Source organism: Oryzias latipes, chromosome 20 (assembly GCF_002234675.1).
Source record: "Oryzias latipes chromosome 20, ASM223467v1".
Lineage (NCBI taxonomy): Eukaryota > Metazoa > Chordata > Actinopteri > Beloniformes > Adrianichthyidae > Oryzias > Oryzias latipes.
Window position 1 is genome coordinate 22,938,126 of NC_019878.2, and position 18,694 is coordinate 22,956,819.

General features: G+C 40.4%; 1 protein-coding gene and 1 long non-coding RNA gene across 2 annotated transcripts; one reads left to right on the forward strand and one right to left on the reverse strand.

The window, feature by feature from the left end:
• Nucleotides 1-9,576: 9,576 nt before the first annotated feature.
• Nucleotides 9,577-18,582, reverse strand: LOC110017259. Its single transcript, XR_002292608.1, has 3 exons — nucleotides 18,243-18,582; nucleotides 18,023-18,140; nucleotides 9,577-9,886 (listed from the first exon to the last, which is right to left on the reverse strand). It is a non-coding gene; the product is annotated as an uncharacterized LOC110017259 (long non-coding RNA).
• Nucleotides 11,613-16,227, forward strand: LOC101168330 (retinol dehydrogenase 12). The gene is made up of 7 exons (XM_004081171.4): nucleotides 11,613-11,746; nucleotides 12,021-12,136; nucleotides 13,491-13,646; nucleotides 13,730-13,834; nucleotides 15,301-15,510; nucleotides 15,588-15,780; nucleotides 15,851-16,227. The coding sequence occupies exons 1-7, from the start codon at nucleotides 11,733-11,735 to the stop codon at nucleotides 15,951-15,953; spliced, it is 897 nt and encodes a 298-aa protein (XP_004081219.1). The 5' UTR covers nucleotides 11,613-11,732; the 3' UTR covers nucleotides 15,954-16,227.
• Nucleotides 18,583-18,694: the final 112 nt, after the last annotated feature.

Genomic DNA, 18,694 nt, shown 5'->3' on the forward strand with positions numbered 1-18,694 from the left:
AAAACACAGCTTATGCCTAACAAAAATGTATTAAATTATACCTATACATGTCTTAAAAAGTCATGTCAGCCTAATCCCTGCTTTAAGCTTCCATGATTCTCCTGCTGTGTTTGCTCTTCTCAGGTTCTCTTCAGTTTATGCAACACGTCCGCTGACCAACCGCTTCCCTCTGTCACTGTTTCAGAGCCGTCGCTTGATGTTTACATGGAAAATAAGCAGCTTTGTGTTTCTACTAACACCAAGAAAGAATACTACTCAACCAGAAGTACTCATCTGAATGGTTACTCGCAAGAAACGGGTTCACTAGAATTAGTAATATGACTTAGAAATGTTGAATAAAATGAAATAGTACTTATAAACTGGGTTTTTGGCTAAAAGAATGCTTTTAATGAACAGAGGCAAACCAAAGTTTTTTTCTATTTTCAAACCTTTGTTAGCTAACTTGACTCATAAATAATGGGTTTGTTTTCCTGAATAAAGTATCTTATTTTACATTTTCCTACTTTTCCTATTGATCATAACTTACTGTTATCAATGATCATCAGTGCTGATTTATAACATTAAAAACAGGACGTCTGTTTTCAGTCTTTAGAGTTGAATCTTTAGAATCAGTATCAGTATTAGAATTAGTATCAGTCATCTCATTGGGCTTCAAACCGTTAGTTGTGTAATAAACATGAATCATAAAGAACATGAATAGGTAATCAATAGGTTATTGGTAGTTTTACAGTAAAAACCAAGCTTTGCCTTAAAAGGAGGCTCATTTCACACATTCGAGAGACTAAAAACGTGTCTTATTTACAATTACATCCAAACTTACTGACTTATTTTTACTCATTTAAACATTTTAACAAAATCCACATATCAATATTTAACCGCTCTGGTCTGCTCCAGTCCAACAAGTAATGCATGTTAACATAATTATTACCAATTATTATGAGTAAAGCTCAGCCTCAAATACTAAAGGGGTTTATATAAATATACACTTGGTGTGTCTGAAGATCCATAAACCCCTGCAGTACCGGTAAAATATGTCCAACACAAGAGGCCTTCAGCTTCTTTCTGCTTGCTCAGCTATTGGACAAGCTAAAAAAAATTAAAAAAAGACTTGCAGATGTGCAGAGCTATTAAACGGTAACACTTGAGGTCAGTGCAGCAGTAAAAGGTTTGATAAATCAGAGGAAGCTGCATCTTGGGAAAAAAAATGAATCGGTTAGTTCAAAAGGGGCCCAAGTCCAAGAGGTTTGCTTTTCCAAGAAATGATTTTAATTGCATAACTTAGAGGGAGGCTATGCCAAATGATTAATACTTTACCCAGATTTAGCACCAGTTCATTGCTTAAAAATGCTATAATATGAAGCACCTCACTTTTATCATTTCAGAGGACTAGTAAACTAAAGTCTCTGGACTTGGGCCCTTCTTGAATTAAACAGGGGCGCTGCCATATTGGATAACTAGTCCTGCCATGTATGGGATAAAGCAAAACCCATGCAAGAGAGGTCCAAGTCCAGGAATGTCAAGCATAGTCAATACATTACAACAGACGTGGGACTTTCTTGCACATAATCAGATAGCTTTTCCCTTGAAGACCATAGAACATATAATATCTCTATTTTGAAAAATTGTGGACTTGGGCCCCTTTTGAACTAACCGATTCAATGATTAAAAAGGAAAAAGATTTATGGTTTAAAATTATATGACAAAAAAGTGAACTAAAATATTCTAATAGTGTCCTAAGTTATGGCCCCATCAGATCTGGGTGTGCTATAAATCAGGAGAAGTTATGTTTTAGGAGTTTTTTACTGAGTATTGTGAAAAAATCCAGTGAGTCTATTTCCCCTCCGTAGTCCGTGTGCCAAGTTTCTTCCCCGCCAGCAGAGCGGTAGAGCGCAGAGACAAGAGACGAGGGGCAGCTTTGCACCGCCGTGCACTGAAGCGGGAAAAGCACAGAAGTTGCCTGAAGCGCCACGTTTCTCTCAGTTTCCCTCCTGAACAATGCAGGACGAGAAGATCTGGAAGTGGCACACTGGAGAGTGGATGCTGGTCTGTTTATGACGTCAGCAACCTTTTCTTTCAAAGCCTCGTTACATAAGGGGGGGGGGCTTTAAAGGTAACCTTAGACTAAAAGCAGCGTTTTAAGTTGATGAGAGTCTGGAAACTCAAATTTAGTCTGTCCAAGACTGAAGGACCAGATCGTTTTCACTATTCTTCTGTCCTAATGTGCCTTTGAGCAAATATTTGACCCCACCACAGACTCCAAAAATCATACCTAGTGAAAATGAATTTTGGGCATAGTGAATGACCCCCACCTCACCCATAAAATGATGACATCACAGCAGGAGAAACCTTAAAAAAGTGAATGGGGCCAAAGTCTCTTATGGGGCTCAAAACGTATTTCAAAATCCAACAACGAAACCAAATCAGACGGGATGACAGGGATATCCGAAGGAAGTTTTGACATAATTATGGGATGGCCACAGGACCTACAGTTTGGCGGCCATTTTTTTGTTTGGTTTTTTGCACAGAGTGAAATTTGGTAATTGTCACATTTTCCAAATATATGAAAAGAAAACTTTTGTCTGAGCGATCATGAAAGGATTTTAATTAACACGCTACCAGCTTAAGGTTCGAGTTCCTCCAGTACTCAGCACTAAACAGTTTTTCTTGTTGTTGTTAGGGTGTAGAATCTTGAACATGGCCCAAGTCTACATCCACATCCAGAGTTTTGTTGAACTCTGACTTTGGCCACCATCTTGTTTCAAAATAAAAACAAAAAACTACTTTTGCACCGGCTACAAATCTAAACTCCTCCTATGAATGTTGATCTGTTGCCTCCTAAGTCCTCGAGCATCATTGGGAGGCTACTTGGGGAAAAGAAGTTGTACATTTTAAAACGGTGAAGCGTGGCGACATCGCCAAAGTGGCGTTCTCCCGCTGCTCGTAATATTGTGAAACTGAATGATACAAGTCGCTGAAAGAAATGGTATGACATACAATGTGACTTTATCCAGGATGTGGGCGTGGTTAACCAAAAAAAAAAACCTCTGTTACCAAGGAAGTCCAAAAGTTTACTTTTGCAGATTCTTCTGAAAATTACATAGATGTGTTCGCCCCCCCCCCCCCCCCCCCCATGCAACCAAAAATTAAAATGGTTGCTATGGAGATAAAACCAACAGTGAAGTAGCCATCTTGAAAAATAAAATTCACGAGTCTGTCATTTGCAGACCTGACCAGGAAGGCAGTGGCAGAGGGGGAGGAGCCTGAAGCTCCTTCTCAGCCTGTGATGGCAGGTAACAAAGGGGTGGTACTCTAATGGGGTGGGTAGCGCCAGCAGGCCTTACAATGCAACGTACAGCATTGGTTTAAAATTAAAACCCTCTCTCACCTCCTGGTTTTCCTGCATTTCATTTGTGTTTTGTGAAAATGTGGAGACAGCATTTTGAAATGGTTCTGGGATCCATTTTTTTCTTTTTTTTTCTGTTCTGGTGAGTTCAAATACAATGCCTCTACTTTGTGCAGAGCAAAGGAAGAGTATGTGTAAGACGAGAAGAAAAAGGATTTCCCTTAGTGTTCGCTCTGACCTGACATTCCTGCTGGAAAACGCACGGCTGAACTCCAACAGAAAATCAGTTGTGTGCCGCTGGACCTTCCATTCCTCAGCGTCTCTCAGCAAACATACAAAGAAGAATCCTCATTTCAATTCAGTGTTTTTTTGTTTTTGCCCTCATTCACATGCACATGAAGCTCCCCTCTTTCACTCCGGCTCTGCAGCTCGGTCGCCCCAGATGAATATCAAACAGATCCTCACATTATTCTGCTGCAAAGTGCCTGAAAGCAGAAGCCGCTGCACGAAAACACTCAAAGAAAATGAACCGGATCCGTTTTTTAGGCTGCGACTCCCCACAGAGAGACTCAGGTTTTAATCTCACTGATCAGTGCTGGAATCTGGTTTACATACAAACTGAGATTATGTGAGATTTTACGTAATGTAATCCCTGAAAGGAAAACAGACCGAATCTAATCTGCGTCCTGGAAAAGTTTTTTTTTGCTGTTTTTTTTTAGGCAAGGCAAGGGCAAGGCAAGTTTATTTGTATAGCACAATTCGTACACAAAGTAATTCAAGGTGCTTCACAAAACAGAAAAATGCATTAAAATCACAATACATCATAGAAATAATCAACGTAAAATTTACTTTAGAAGGAAAGGAAAAAAAGAAAAAAAAGATTTCAAAAGAAAGGAAGGAAAGAAAAGTGCAGATAGGACCTTTCAGTCATATACACGGCTAAACAGAAATGTTTTAAGTCTAGATTTGAACATGAACACAGAAGAGGCCTGTCTTACGACTTCAGGGAGGCTTTTCCAGATTTTAGCTGCAGAATATTGAAACCCTGATTCCCCTTGTTTAGTTCTGACTCTGGGAATCAACAGGAGGCCGGCCCCTGAGGTCCTCAGAGTACGAGATGGTTCATATGGCACTAACATGTCAGAGATGTACTTTGATGCGTGGCCATGGAGAGACTTGTACACAAGCAGAGCTGCTTTGAAGTCTATTCTTTGAGGTATAGACTTTTAAAGGACAGTTGTCCTCTCTGAATGATGTTAGAGACTTCAGGTGTGTGATTGGCTGACGGTTGACAGATTTGGTCCGTTCTGCTAGAAACAGATCCAAACAATCCTGTTCACTTACATCCTCCTTGAAATGAAAGAAAGACGTTTCAGAATAAGAGCAGACTGTCCTTTTGAGCCTTAAATTTCTGAACTTTTCCTCCTATTGAGTGGTCCCTGAGGGACTGTCGACTCCGTCCGACGCAGGAGGAGGTCAGACGAACGGTTGTTTTCTCCTGCTGTTCATCCATCTCTGTCCTTGCCTCGAGCTAAAAAGTGCTCTATGTTTCTCTGCATTTTGGGGCCCGTTTCCTTTCAGCATCTGCTCTGCCACACATTCATACATAATTACACAATTATCTCAAGATTTCATTTGATAGTACATTTTCAAATGGTGAGGCCATAAATGGAAGCAAGAAAATTGCAACCAAACAGGTTGGAGCGTGAGCGTTCTGTTTCAGAGAAAGGCAGGATGGGAGCTGGGATTAGGTTCAGACTCCTGTGACCCTAAACAGAAAAAAATAACATACTTAATGACTTTCCTCAGAGCAAAGTACATCTGTGTGAAGGCTGATGTAGACATGATGTAGTGAGGAAGTACAAGCATTTTTAATAATTACTACCAGATTAACTACTAGTCTGCTTGTTTTGTTTTCCTCTTTATGTATTTCTGAAAAGATGACTGACGTTTTCATGGCAACTAGATTCGATAACTGTCGTGTTTTTATACTGTAGTCAATGAACCTTTTCGCTCTTGTTTACAGTTGCTATAGAAAGCTGCAGCTGGACTCTGAGCTGCTACAAAGGAAACCCTGTTGACAGATTTCTGTAAAATCTTTCACAGCTTTAAAAACACAAGCCCTTCTGCGTGGGATGTTTGGGTCCTGATCCATCCGTGCATTTGTTAGAACTCAATCTTCTTTGGATTCACGTCTTTTCAGTTGACTATTTTTGGTTCATTTCTGCACGTTGGTCTTCTGGAAAGTCCGTCCGTCTGCATGACCAATGTAAGTGGCTGTAAAATCATGATCCCTCCACTGCCGTGCTTTACAACATGAATACGGTGTTCCTGCCGACTAGATGTTTGTGGGTAAAAGTGGGAAACAGACGTAATCATGTGATCCGACAGTTTGAGTTTATTAATCATGGCCGTCACTGACGGCAAGGAGCATATTGTTTTCGAAGTTGGGAGAATTTCTGCACCTCTGAGCGAGAATTTGACCCCCGCCACATGTGTGAAAATTTGCAAACACCAAGGACCAAAGTGAAAGACACCCCACCATGACGATGACATCACAGCGGGCGAAAGTGTAAAAAAAAGAAATGAATGGGCCGAAAATCGCTTATGGAGCCAAAAAAAATTTGAACATTTTAAAATGCAGTTACGAACCAAAAAACACATTTCGAGGATAACCCAAGAAAGTTTTGAAATTATTATGGGATGGCTAAACGACCTACGACTCGGCAGCCACTTGTGGCAGAGTGAGAAGGCGTTTCTCATGTTTTTCAACAATATGGGAAAACAACATTCTAGTTCATGCGATTTTCACAAAATTTCACACACTTGCCGTCAGCTTAAGTCTACACTGACCACATTAGTTCAAAGGTCAGTTTCACTGACCTTTGAACTTGGGAAAAGTCCGCCATCTTGAATTAACACCTCATACACATACAAACGAAAACTCCTGGAGATTTTTAGCGATCGTCTCACAAATTGTTGTAGTTGTAGATTTTAAACGGCGTGCATGTGGCGAGCCGCTGAAAAAGCGTCTTACACGCTTTTCTATGTCTCGTTTGGCGGCACGCGGTGGCGTCTTCCTAAGAGCTACCTTGTAGTTTCCTTAACAGAATGCCACAACAATGAAACTACATGAAATTTGATGGGATGAATGCAGGCTTATAAAAACAACTTTTATCGTGATCCACATCGCTTCTCACTGTTTTCCTGACGATTTATATGTCATAAACACGTATCGGCGTGCCTTCTAAGCCATCGTCTCCTCAGTAACCGCCCCGCAGCATGACTCCACCGGACCAAAGCAGCAGTACAAAGTCTCTGATACTGTGATACAGGCCTTTAAAACTAGTCAGCAAAAAGTAAAGTTTGATAAGTGAACGTTCCCGACAAGGACTGTCCAGCGCAGGACTTCCATCATTTCTGTCTGTAGTTGCTTTGCCCCGCCCTCACAATTCTAATGAGTGAAGAGATCTTTAGTTGAGTGGTTTTGCTTGCACACTTTGGTTTTTTAAATAGGAAAGTCTGCATGATGGCGGTCCAAATACAGACCAAACGCACGGTTCAGGACTCGTTCCAGACCAAATGAAGCAGACTTGGTCCGGACCAAATGTCTTTTCCAGTCTGAATACCCCCTAGGTTCCTCCTGCAGGTTCCTCGGGCTTCCTGGACTGCAGCAGCAAAACAAAGAAAAGTAATGTGAAGCATGACAGTCTTCAGGGGATATAAATATCCAAGCAGGTGTTAAGAAGGACTATTCGAGGCTGAAGCAGGATGTCCTCCTTGAGACGGATCTATGAATAGTTTTCTGCAGGACACAGCAGCCTGTATTGAGTGTCTGCTCTCCTTCAAAGGCGGTCCGGCCCAAACTCATCCCAGCGCCGTCTTTCATCTGCCCTGGCTGATCAGATCTGGCCGTTGCTTTGGCTTCAGCTTCGGCTTCGGCAGGGTTGTGACACGCGGACATGAAACGACGGTCACCTTCAGAAGGTGGAGATGAAGGAAAGGTGAATCTGGGGATCAAACGGACGCCGCTCTTCTGGTAAATGTCATTGAGAACACAGATCTGAGAGCAGTCTCTTCAATCAGCATCATACAGTAAATGTTTGTGAATTTTTCACAAAACCAATGGTCATTCTAATGGTCAGAAGAACCATTCTGGCTCTAATACCTTTTTTAAAATGTTCTTGATAATACTCTGTTTTTTGTTTTTTTTTATATTTTACTGACATAAGCAGCGACTGATTTGACTTCCTTTGGTTGGAGCGGGAAGTTAAGCCTTTTCTATGGGTGAAGTCACACTCACTCAGTCCAGTTCTCAGATACAGTCAATGGTTTTGCACAAACTCAACATAAAAAAGCCCCACAATGTCTGTCGATCATTCAGGCTTGTTCCATGGAAATAATTAAACCGTTTAAATGTTGTTTTCTTCAAATTAACATCACATTCTAAATCTCTCCTGATCCACAACGCTGCAGGACTCTGACATCGGCTGATGCCAACGCTGCCGTTTGAAGGATGGACTGTGATTATGGAGGCGCAGATTTAGATCTAAAAGAAACTCTGCAGCAGTTGGGGAAACTATCAGAGGCTGGAGATCGGATCTTTAAAGTCCCACTCTGACCATCTTTTGATTGGTTCTCAAAGCGTTTCCAGAGGCCTTTTAATGATGCTGTTTTTAGCCAAAATGAATAAAACCTGTGTCGTTTTCAAGGACACAGTTCCTGCAGAGCGGCAGAAGTTTATTACAAATTCACCTCTGGGCAGTAGATGAGCAACCCCGCCCCCACTTCCCCACACCGTTGCTGAGAGCTCTCTCTTTACACTTTCAAATACTCAGAAATCCAATTTTAAGCTTTATTTTATGTTCTCCATCATCTGAAAATGCTACAAGAACATGTTAAAAACACCAAAAATCTCACTTTCATGGGTCTTGGAGGCATAAATAAATGTCCTCTCTTATGTGTTATGCAACAACTGAGAGAGGCGGGAGTCTGAGCCCAAGCATGGGAGGTAAAGCAGGCCAAAAAAAATAACGTTTCTGCTCACGGAGGGAGGTGGGAGCAAATGGGAACACTTGGAGATGTTAATCAAGTCCCAAAGCATCAGATAATTTGTGGCTTTGTAGATGAAGGCTCCACTTTCAGGCCAGACTGGGGGCCGCCTGAGTGTGAGCGCGGCGGTCACCGAGGGACGCGACCTTGAACGGATGCTATTATGATGTAAACATTTGGGCCGTGCCCACTTCACTTACTAACTGTTGAGCACACACGCTGTCTGTTCTCCTGATTCTCTTCTTTGAGCTGTGCTCTAAATATTTCTGTTTATTCCACTTTAATGTGTTTAAAGAACCATTTAATTTTTCCGTAAAGTTTGGACGTTTGCTTTGTTTTGACTCTAAACATGTTTTTTTTTTCAGCACCGATGTAAAACTATCAAGAGAGTTTCTAGTATTAGTATTAGTATACTAGTATTTCTAGTACATTGTAGTTTTACTCATTTCACTCATTTCTCAAATACTTTTAAATATACTGCATTTGCAGGTGTCATTTCCACAAAAGACCATTGTTTGTATTTAATCAAACACCTACAAAGTAAAAGCAGGTTTTAGTTGTTTTTCCAAGAAAATCTACATTTTTTTGTTTTTGTTTTTTATCTTTCATAACATCCTAAGATAACTAACTGCCTTTGCTGCTGTGGTCATTTTATGACACTTTTTACAAACTATTTCTTATGCAGTGTGGCGAAACTGAGCTCTATAGCGCCCTCCTACGGATTCTAATGTCAATTACGTCAAAAAGTGGTGACTTCTGAAGTAAAACTGTTTGCTTTAGCGCAAAAAACACGTCATAAAGTTTGGCCGCTTTGTTTTTGACAACATTTAAAATTTCAAAGTTATTTTGTATGAAACTGTCAATGGTATCAGTTTTCCAAGAGGTTTATTTAATCAAATGCAGTACTTTTAATCTTTAAATCTATTTTTTAAATGTATGTGGAAACAATTTAATAAAATAAATGTGTATTGACCTTCCTATGTTTATTCAAATAAAAAAAGAATCCTTCTATGTGAATTCTTGGACAAACATGTCCATTTGAAATGATTTTTATTCAAATGGATAAGGGAAAATGTGGTGAATTGGACTTTTTAATCTCATATTTCTCTTTTTTTTTTTCTTTTAATTATAAAACAGAAAGTTTTTTGGTAAAATTGATCCAAAATAATAATGAGATCTTTACATTTTTCCCTGTTTTACATCTAAAAAGGCTTTACGAGTGCTCCTTTGTACCCAATGGGTTATATTTAGTCAGAACATCATCCTCACCAGTATACAGGCTTTTCCGCCTCCTCCTAACCCTTGTTTATTTGTCTTGAATATAAAAATATAATCTGCATCCTCTTCTGGTGCAGTAAAGTTAATAGTCCCATAATAACTGGTGGATTGTTCTTGTGGCTCATTCAGTGCGTCGTCCTGCCGCTCCATTGTCTTCTGCGTCTGGGAAGCTGCTTCTCTGGCACACGTAGCATCTTAGGTAAACTGTTATGTCTGATGACAAAAGCAGTCAGTAAAGAAAAACAGCAAACAAGGAGACCTGAAAACATCTGCACACAGAAATGCTTCACTTTACTTGCTGTTATCCCTTCTTTCCTAATCCTGACCACAGCCACAGTGGTAAAAGTTGTCCCACATATTTTAGAATCCCTCTTTTTATGCTGACTAGCTTTGCAAAGGAAGGAAGTGTTTGCTTTCGCACAATCAGCTGATGATGAGCAAAGTCCTTCCTGTTTTGTTGCTGCAACAGTGCTGAACCATCCATCATGCTGGGGTCATTATATTTAGGAGAATCATAGGGATTTATTCAAATATCTTGGAAAGAGATGAATGACCCAAATGTAGATGTGTTGCTTGGTGAGTTTCTGTGTGACTGTGAGGCAGCGCTGCAATGAAAGCAAAAGTGACCCTGTTTTGAGGATGTGAGTCTTGGCTGCCACCTGCTGGCTAAATGTATTTATTACAGAATTATTTCTAGATTTTAACTATCACAAAATTGTTTGTAAAATGTCAAGTCATATGATATTACACAAATTAACAGATCGTTAATATCTAATCTGGCCTGTGCAGGGTCAACGGGGTCAGTCCCAGCTTTAACCTGTGAAGATAACGCATTTGAAGCGCATTCCAGAAACGCTCATTTTTGAACGTGCATTTCGGCCATTGTTCACACTGGACAAGCAGGGGTGGGGGCTTCTTTCCTTTTTCTTTCTCTACTGTTTACTGGCGCATGTCTGGCACCAACAGTTGGATGAGGCTTTGTCCGAAGCACGAATCTGGTGAATCCTGCTCCATGACTTCATTTTCACAGCTCTATTCCAATGTAGGAAAGACTTGGTGTTGATATTTTCAAACGGCTGGCACTTCTGTCAATTAACAAGGACACCGGTCCATGCCGGTCATTGCCAAATCTGAGTCCCTGATTGGTCAAATTTTGTTTGAAGAGCCCAGAAAAAGTCATAAAAACGTGTGTAGCTTGGTAGAACGTGAGAGTTTTTTGTGCGGAAGCTCGAAAAGCTGAGTAAAACAAGCTTTTGGACTCTTGAAACAGCAGAAGACAGTGCTAACCACTACACCACATGTTTTTCCTCATGCTAATTTAACATAATTGTTAGTAAAATTTGGAAAGTACAACATAAAGTTACAAGAAAAGATAGTGAACTCAGATATTTCAACCCCTCATGGTCACCATATCAGATTTTATTGCTTTATCATCTATTTTTATGTTTTATTGTTGTTTATTTTTTTCATATTTGCATGTGATATCAATATATATTGTACACTTGACATCTTCAATCTCTTTATTTTTTCATTTGTAGTTTTTTATAGCATTATTTGTTGCTGTGTCCAAACTTATTTTTGTAAGCCTCCATGTTTTCATGTCAATGATGCTCTGACTACAGTTGTGAAAGCTATCTACTGAACTGCTAAAAAAAAATATTAGAAAACAAAAATTAAATCAAACTTTAATACTACTTTTTAACAGTTCAATTTGTTTTAGTTAGTTTTGTAAGAGCGTTGATTTTGCAACATACAGACGTGAATTCTTAACGTCTCCGCCCCTTCGGCACAGCCCGAAAGAACAATCGAGCACGTTGTCTGACATGGGATCCACCCCAAAATGCATTTGAGCCAATCAGCGTTATCCAAACCCAAACAGGTGATATTCTATTGGTTGAAAAGGCTGTCAATCAACGTTAATTACTTATTGCTAGTCTGGGTGCTGCTTTGCAGTCTTCAAATGTTTGTTTGGATGCCAAAGTGCCAAATTTAGTTGTCAAGTTTGTCTTGTTAGGATTCTGACGTCTTGGTATCTACATTTACAGCGTTTTTAACCGATATGCAGTCTTTAAGGTAACGCTTTACTACATTTATCTTTACTGTTTAGCGATTATAAATGTATATATGTATATATTTTAAACAAAATGTCTTGTTTGTATTAGTTTGGTTTAGCTTGTCAATTTAAGCTAGTAGTAAATTGTTACTTTTTTGAATGAATATTAAAAATCATAGTTCTCAGGGGTTTTGTTTTGTTTTTTGTCGTTTTTTGAAATCATAGTTTTTAATCACAGGAAACTGCCTTTTTGTCACCATTTAAAACATTTTCTGAAATTTCTCAATTTTGTAGAAATCTCTTCCGGGCCGCCTGGTCTTCTGACGCAAAGCTTGACGGGAAAACTGTGGTCATCACCGGCGCCAACACCGGGATCGGCAAAGAAACCGCCATCGACCTGGCAAAAAGAGGTGCACGTGCCGTGTCCGATAGTGCCGAGTCATGGTTACGTTTTTCGCCCATCAATCCCCGCTGATATGAAGGAACAAGGCAGAAACCAGAGTCCGGTTCTCGGTGGTTTGCTGCCGCTCCTTCATCTGACAGTTGGGTAATCAGCTGCTGGTGGTTACACGCTGAACTTCCTCAGCTGTGCGGATTTGAACCCACAGCACATGTTTCCGCCTCAGTGACGTCAGAGGAGTAGCAGCACTGATTTCAACCTGAACTGATGTGATAGTCCTGACTCCAGAAGACTTTGGAGCTTTCTTCTCCAAAGCGTGAAAAATCTCGTTCAAAAGCAGAATTAAAGCCGCCAGTCTCCCACGTTACTGTACATGTCTTAATTTAATGGCACATACATTTATTTTGAAAATCTTTAAGCAACCTTGTAGGTGAAAATCAAAGTCATACCTCATTAGTCCAAACAATTAAAAAAAAAAAAAAACTTTATTTCAGTTGATAAAAAATCACAGGTTTTAATTTAAAATGATAATTATCTTTATTAAAAAAATGAAGTAAAATTTAGATAACTGTTAGAGCTGCTCCCCTTTAAAACTTTATTAACAAATATTGCACATACAAAATAATATGACGTTCCACACTATGTGCAAGACATTTTGCATTTGCCACAGAAATTAACAGAAATGTCCAAAAGAGCCATAATGATAGCAATATAAAACAGTTTATAAAATTTAAAATAAAACGGAAATAATCAAGAGCAAATAAATCTGTTGGTTTCAAAAGTGACCATGCTTTTTTGTTAGTGCAGGATTCAATAATATTTACATACAGTATCATTTCTTTCTGAAAAACAAATGGGGTTTTTTTCAGCATATTTACGCTTTTAAATGAAATTTTTTGCCATAATTATAAGTAAATTAACTATATAGATTTTCAGAGCTGCCCCCCTTTTGACCCGCCCCACTGGCTGAGCGGTATCTACACGTCCCTCACTCCATCTTATGCCACCCCGCTCAAGACTTGAACACGGTAAAGGCTCAGTTTGTGGCGGCGGTCAAATATTTGCTCAAAGGCGCAGAAAGAAAGACGTGTTGTGAAAACAATCTGGTCCTTCAGTCCAGGACGGCGGTGGAACAGAAATAAAAGAAAATTACAAGCCTTGTTTCTAAAATTGTATTTGTCAAGCCAGGAGGGGCATTATCCTTACTATGAATTGTGGGTAGTGTAGTTTATGTGGTGGACTGATTTAAAAAAAAAAACCATTTTGCTCGCCCTTTCAGTTGCTCTTCATTCCAGTCTTTTTGATTTAGTCCCATATTTCTGTCACTAGGGGGCGCTGCTCTCTAACGTCGTTTTCTTGTCTAGGGGCCAGAGTCATCATCGCCTGCAGGGACATGGAGAAAGCGCAGGCGGCGGTGAAGGAAATCATGGAAAAGTCCAACAGCAACGCGGTGGTGAGCATGAAGCTGGACCTGTCCAACAGTCAGTCCATCAGGGAGTTTGCAGAAGTCATCAACCGAGGTAACCATCTAGAAACAGATTCTGAGGAGCACCTCCAGCTTTTTTTTTCTTCTTTCGTTTGATTGTTTTTATCGTTTTCACAGACGAGCCAAAACTTAACATCCTCATCAACAACGCCGGCGTGATGGTTTGTCCCTATGGGAAGACGGCCGACGGCTTTGAGATGCAGATCGGCGTCAACCACCTGGGTAAATGTCAACGCTCATTCAGCAGGAAGTGGATCTTCTGACACCACCTCAGCACCGGCGGTTGGTTCTTCCAGCCGGAACGGTTCGAGAACTCCCAATTTTAAAAACTTTAAAAAGAATAGTTTTAACGTGTCTGAAACTGTTTATTTTTTGCTAAATGGTCAAAGTTGGAGACTTGGAGACACTCTGAGGTCCTGAGCCTCTCGCCGCCTCTCTGAACAGAGTCTGGGGGAACAGAGAGACGGCGATAGGCCCCAGAGGGAAACGCCTCACGCTGGTGTTTGTAGATGAGGGCAGGAACACGGATTAACCTGCACTTTGGAAGCTCTTTCTTCAGACTCGGGCGTGGCGCCTGCCTTACAGCAGACGCCTCGCCGTCTGTCTCTGGCTCCTCCCTTCACTGCACTTCCTGCATCGACCGTTTCCCCAAACTTTTATTGTTTATTTTTAAACCTTCTGTAACAGTCCTTAACCCTCAGCGGCCTCTGAATTTCCCCATCAGTAACGCTTTCATTCCAAAATGAACAGGATTTAACGCTTTAGCTCAAAACAAACAGGAGTTTTTTACGCATAAATGTATGAAACCTTAGAAGAAACTCCTCTAAATGAAGGATTTATTCTGTTTTTTTTAAGTTACTTTGACCTCATCACTACTTTGTTTGTGGATTTATACGTAGTTATTTTGTCTCTACATGTTTGATCTTTTGTTTTTTAAAACGTAAAAACTGTTTGATCTCAATTTTGTGCTCAAAGAGAATTTTTCTCTCTTTATTTTGGACAGTTTCAGGTTCACTCTGGAATTATTTTGCAATATAATCAAAAATACATCTGTGAAACAAGTAGAATCTAGGATTGTACCGAAAAGATGCTGTCCAGCATTTAAAAGTTTTGTCAGTGTTTTGGGCTTTTTGTTCCCCCTGTTCCTCTAAGTTTTTGCTTGATCTAGCAAATACGATTCCATTTCAAACGGACTCATCTGAAATGAATCCTTTTATGTTTTGGAGGTTAAATGTGGCATTTTCTTCTTTACAGGGTTGCCTGCAATGACGTTTTCAGTCCAGCAGGAGTCAGTATTGAGTGACACAGTATCAGTACAGTTTGGGCAATGTGCCGAAACGCTTCACGAGGCCTCATCTACCCATCACTAGTGAATAGTAAAGTAGGAAAAAAAACCTCAAAGGCCCCAGACCAGTAAGGGTTAAGAGGACCGACCTGATTCTTTAATGCAACATCCGCCTGAAGACGGCGCTCTGGCATAGTCCAATAGAAATGATGAAGAGGTGCAAAGTCTGGCATTTGGTAGCAGGGAGGAGATTCATCGTCTCTGTAGTGTTTTGTGCAGAAGAGCCATGGATCCATCGGATCCACCTACAGTCAAACATTTCAGCTGAATTATTTGACTCTCGTCAGGAAAACATCTTCCTCATCCCGCCCTGCTCTGACAGTGTCGTCTACATCTTCCTCAGGTCACTTCCTGTTGACGTACTTATTGATCGACCTGATCAAGAGGTCGGCCCCCGCCAGGATCGTCACCGTGTCGTCCATGGCTCACGCCTGGGGCTCCATCAACCTGGACGACCTGAACAGCGAGAAGAGCTACAGCAAGAGCAAAGCCTACGCCCAGAGCAAGCTGGCCAACGTGCTCTTCACGCGCTCGCTGGCTAAGCGGCTAGAAGGTGCCACGCCCCCCCCTCTGCTGCATCAGTAGCTGTGCAGTCTGGCGCTCACATCTCACGGAGCTCCGCGTTTGCAGGTACCGGCGTGACGGCGTACTCCCTCCATCCCGGCGTCGTTCAGACGGATCTGTGGCGCCACCTGAGCGCTCCGGAGCAGTTCTTCATGAAAATAGCCAGACCCTTCACCAAAAACTCCCTGCAGGGGGCTCAGACCACCATTTACTGTGCCGTGGAGCCGTCTCTGGACACGGAGAGCGGAGGATACTACAGGTACGCCATCACGACCGTTTCACCACGCCACCGAGCTGAAATGTTGATCCCCGTCCGTCTCTCCCCACAGCGACTGCGCCGCCGCCAGCTGCTCGTCTGCCGGCAAAGACGACACCGTGGCAGAGAAGCTGTGGGATCTGAGCTGCCGGATGCTCGGCATAACGTGGGAGTGATGCGCTCCAAACCCCCAAGGCCTTCGCTTGTTTGGGACACGTCTTTTACGCAATGCGCCGCATTTCACGGCCGCTCTGTTCTGAAAACGCGTGACTGTTTTTTTATGTTTTAGCTTCCTCATGTCTAATAAAGTCACGGTAGGGATCCAATCTTTTAAATAACTTAAGGTTCTTTGTAAAGAGTTTAATAATCTATATCACAGCTTTTCCTTGTATCAGCTGTTTTTATACATTTTACATGAATTTTATCATTAAATACTCTAAATACTAAAAACATTTGTCTGGTTTTCTTTTCTTTTGGACTTTCTTCTGAGAATTGAAAAAAACAGATTTGCTTTGAACGACAAAAAAATCTATCCGTGTCGTTGATCATCAAGCTATTTAACTACTTGAGGATTTTGTGGAGAAGTGAAGGAACTCTGAGATCAACAGGACGGCTTGTTTTTCTGCTGGGCACTATCAACCAGAGTGCAGGACTCGGAAGCTTTGGTAAAGTCAGATCTCAAATGTGTGTCAGTTGTGATTTTGTTTGTCAAACTTTACAGCAGAAGATTTTATTTGCACACAGATGCAGATCTGTGTGTGAAAATGCGATGTGTAGTTCTCACATCAGATCTACAAGCTCGTCCATTTTGACACATTTCTACCTCCGTAGATCCATAGACTATAACATTTCTGTGTGAAGAAGTGAACCATATCGGTCTATAGAGAAATAAACAGCTGTTAATCCATCATTCCATTAGTCAGAATAATCCTGGCTCTGATTTTGTTTTTAACATCATCTTGGCAATCCTTTTTTCAGCCGTTCAAGTTATGAACTGACCAATCAGCAAGACTTCAATAAAAGTAGGCGGAGCCTGCGGCCCCTACATCCAACGTTCAGAATGTTTGACAGGTTTTGTGGCGCGCTCCAACAACCTCACTCCTCATTGGCGAGAGCGGTTGCCATAGAAACGGCGACTTGGACCAATCACTGCTCGCCAACAAAAACTTTAATATGATTTAAACATATTCTCGAGCGTTTTAATTTCGATGATAAAAAAGGTAAAAAGTAATATTTGTCACTTCTCCAATCTAAATTTTACATACGTAAGTGTAGAGTAAAGAAAAAAACTCCCAAATTTACTGGATTTCTGACAGAGTTCCATCAGGTTTATGAATATCTAAAAAAGATTAATACACCTGAGGCACAGAACACTCAAACAATCTGCGCTTCTTTGTTTGATAAATAATTCCCCCTCTCCACAATTTTTATTTTTTATTTCTTACTTTTAATTGTTCTTTTTTGTTCATTTATGTCCCCATTAGTTTTTATAGACTGTAACTGATTCTTTTTTTTTTTTTTTGTAAGATAATTGTTGCTTTCTGACAGTACTTACTGGTGTGATTTGTAAATATATATGCTGTTCAATAAAGTTTATTAAAAAAACCAAAATAAAAGGTGAATTCTGTAGCTGGAAGTAAAGCACTTTCATACACTTCAGTTCACAGGAAGTCGATGAATAGCAGTGACAAACTAACATTTTCAGGCTGTAAAGACTTATGAGGCTAAATCTGTTTTATCTACACGTATTTTAAGCTGTAAAAGTGTTTTCACACTTCCTCCTACCAACAGTTTCCCAGCATTGAACTTCAATCTGACGTTTTTCTATCCTTTATGCAGTTATTGGTTAAACATGTGACCCTAAACTACGTAATTTATAAAAAGTAAAAACCTTCTTACAGCAACAAAACAGCCATAAATCATGGTGCTACCCCTACCGTGCATTGCAGTCTAGATAGAGTGGAGTTCCTTCCCATCTCAGTGAAAATAAACATAAATCCTAATAAAAGGTATGTTTTATTTCCTCTATTTTCTTTTTAGCCTTAGCTATGTCATTTGTTTGTGGTGTCTGAAAGACAATTTTGTTTACAGCACTCTTTCCCTGTAAGTCGAGGCACTTTGCGACACAGAGGTTGTTTTTGAAGCTCACTCAGTCCCACTATTCTTTCATTCTTACTTTTCTTTTTCATAACTTGACATTTTTAGACTTCATTTCAAATGTTCAGGTGTTGAGTAAAATATTTACCTCTTTAAAGAGCTGAATGACGGTGTTCGCCCTTCAATAGCTGGGTCGGCTTCAGCGACCCCGTGACGCCAAACAGAAATTCTGAAGTTTTAGAGACGAATGGACTGAAGACATTCCTCTGAAAGAAGCAAGTGAAGATGTTTTCCTGTCACACATGAAACTAGGCCAGAATCATTGCTGCTTTCTTTCTGTTAGCATTTAAAAAGCTAAAAAAAACAACCATAAACTGTCCCGATGGAAGGGTTCCTTGTTTCTCATGGTGTTTCACCTCCACCTGCCTCTGCTAAGTCCTTCATACAATCTTAGGAAACATCCGTCTGACTTTGGCATTCCTTATCAAGCAGCTATCAGTCCACCTAAACCTTAAACCTCTCATCTGCCGTCGTTGGTTGAACTTCCTGCAAACCTCCTACAGCAGCAGCTCAAAGTTCAGGTTTGCAGGACCTGAAGCAGAAATTCTCAGAGGATTTATGTCAAATTTATTCGTTCCTTCCAATCGCTTCAGTGACAATTGATTCATTTCTATCAATAATTTTCTGCTTAGACATCAGGCTTTAGATAAAAATTTACAATAGCTGCCATGATTTTATATTTTACAGTTCAAATAAAAAAAACCTAAAGTCTATTTTTTAACTGCATAATTTTCAAATGTTGATATTTTTAGTGTTTTTG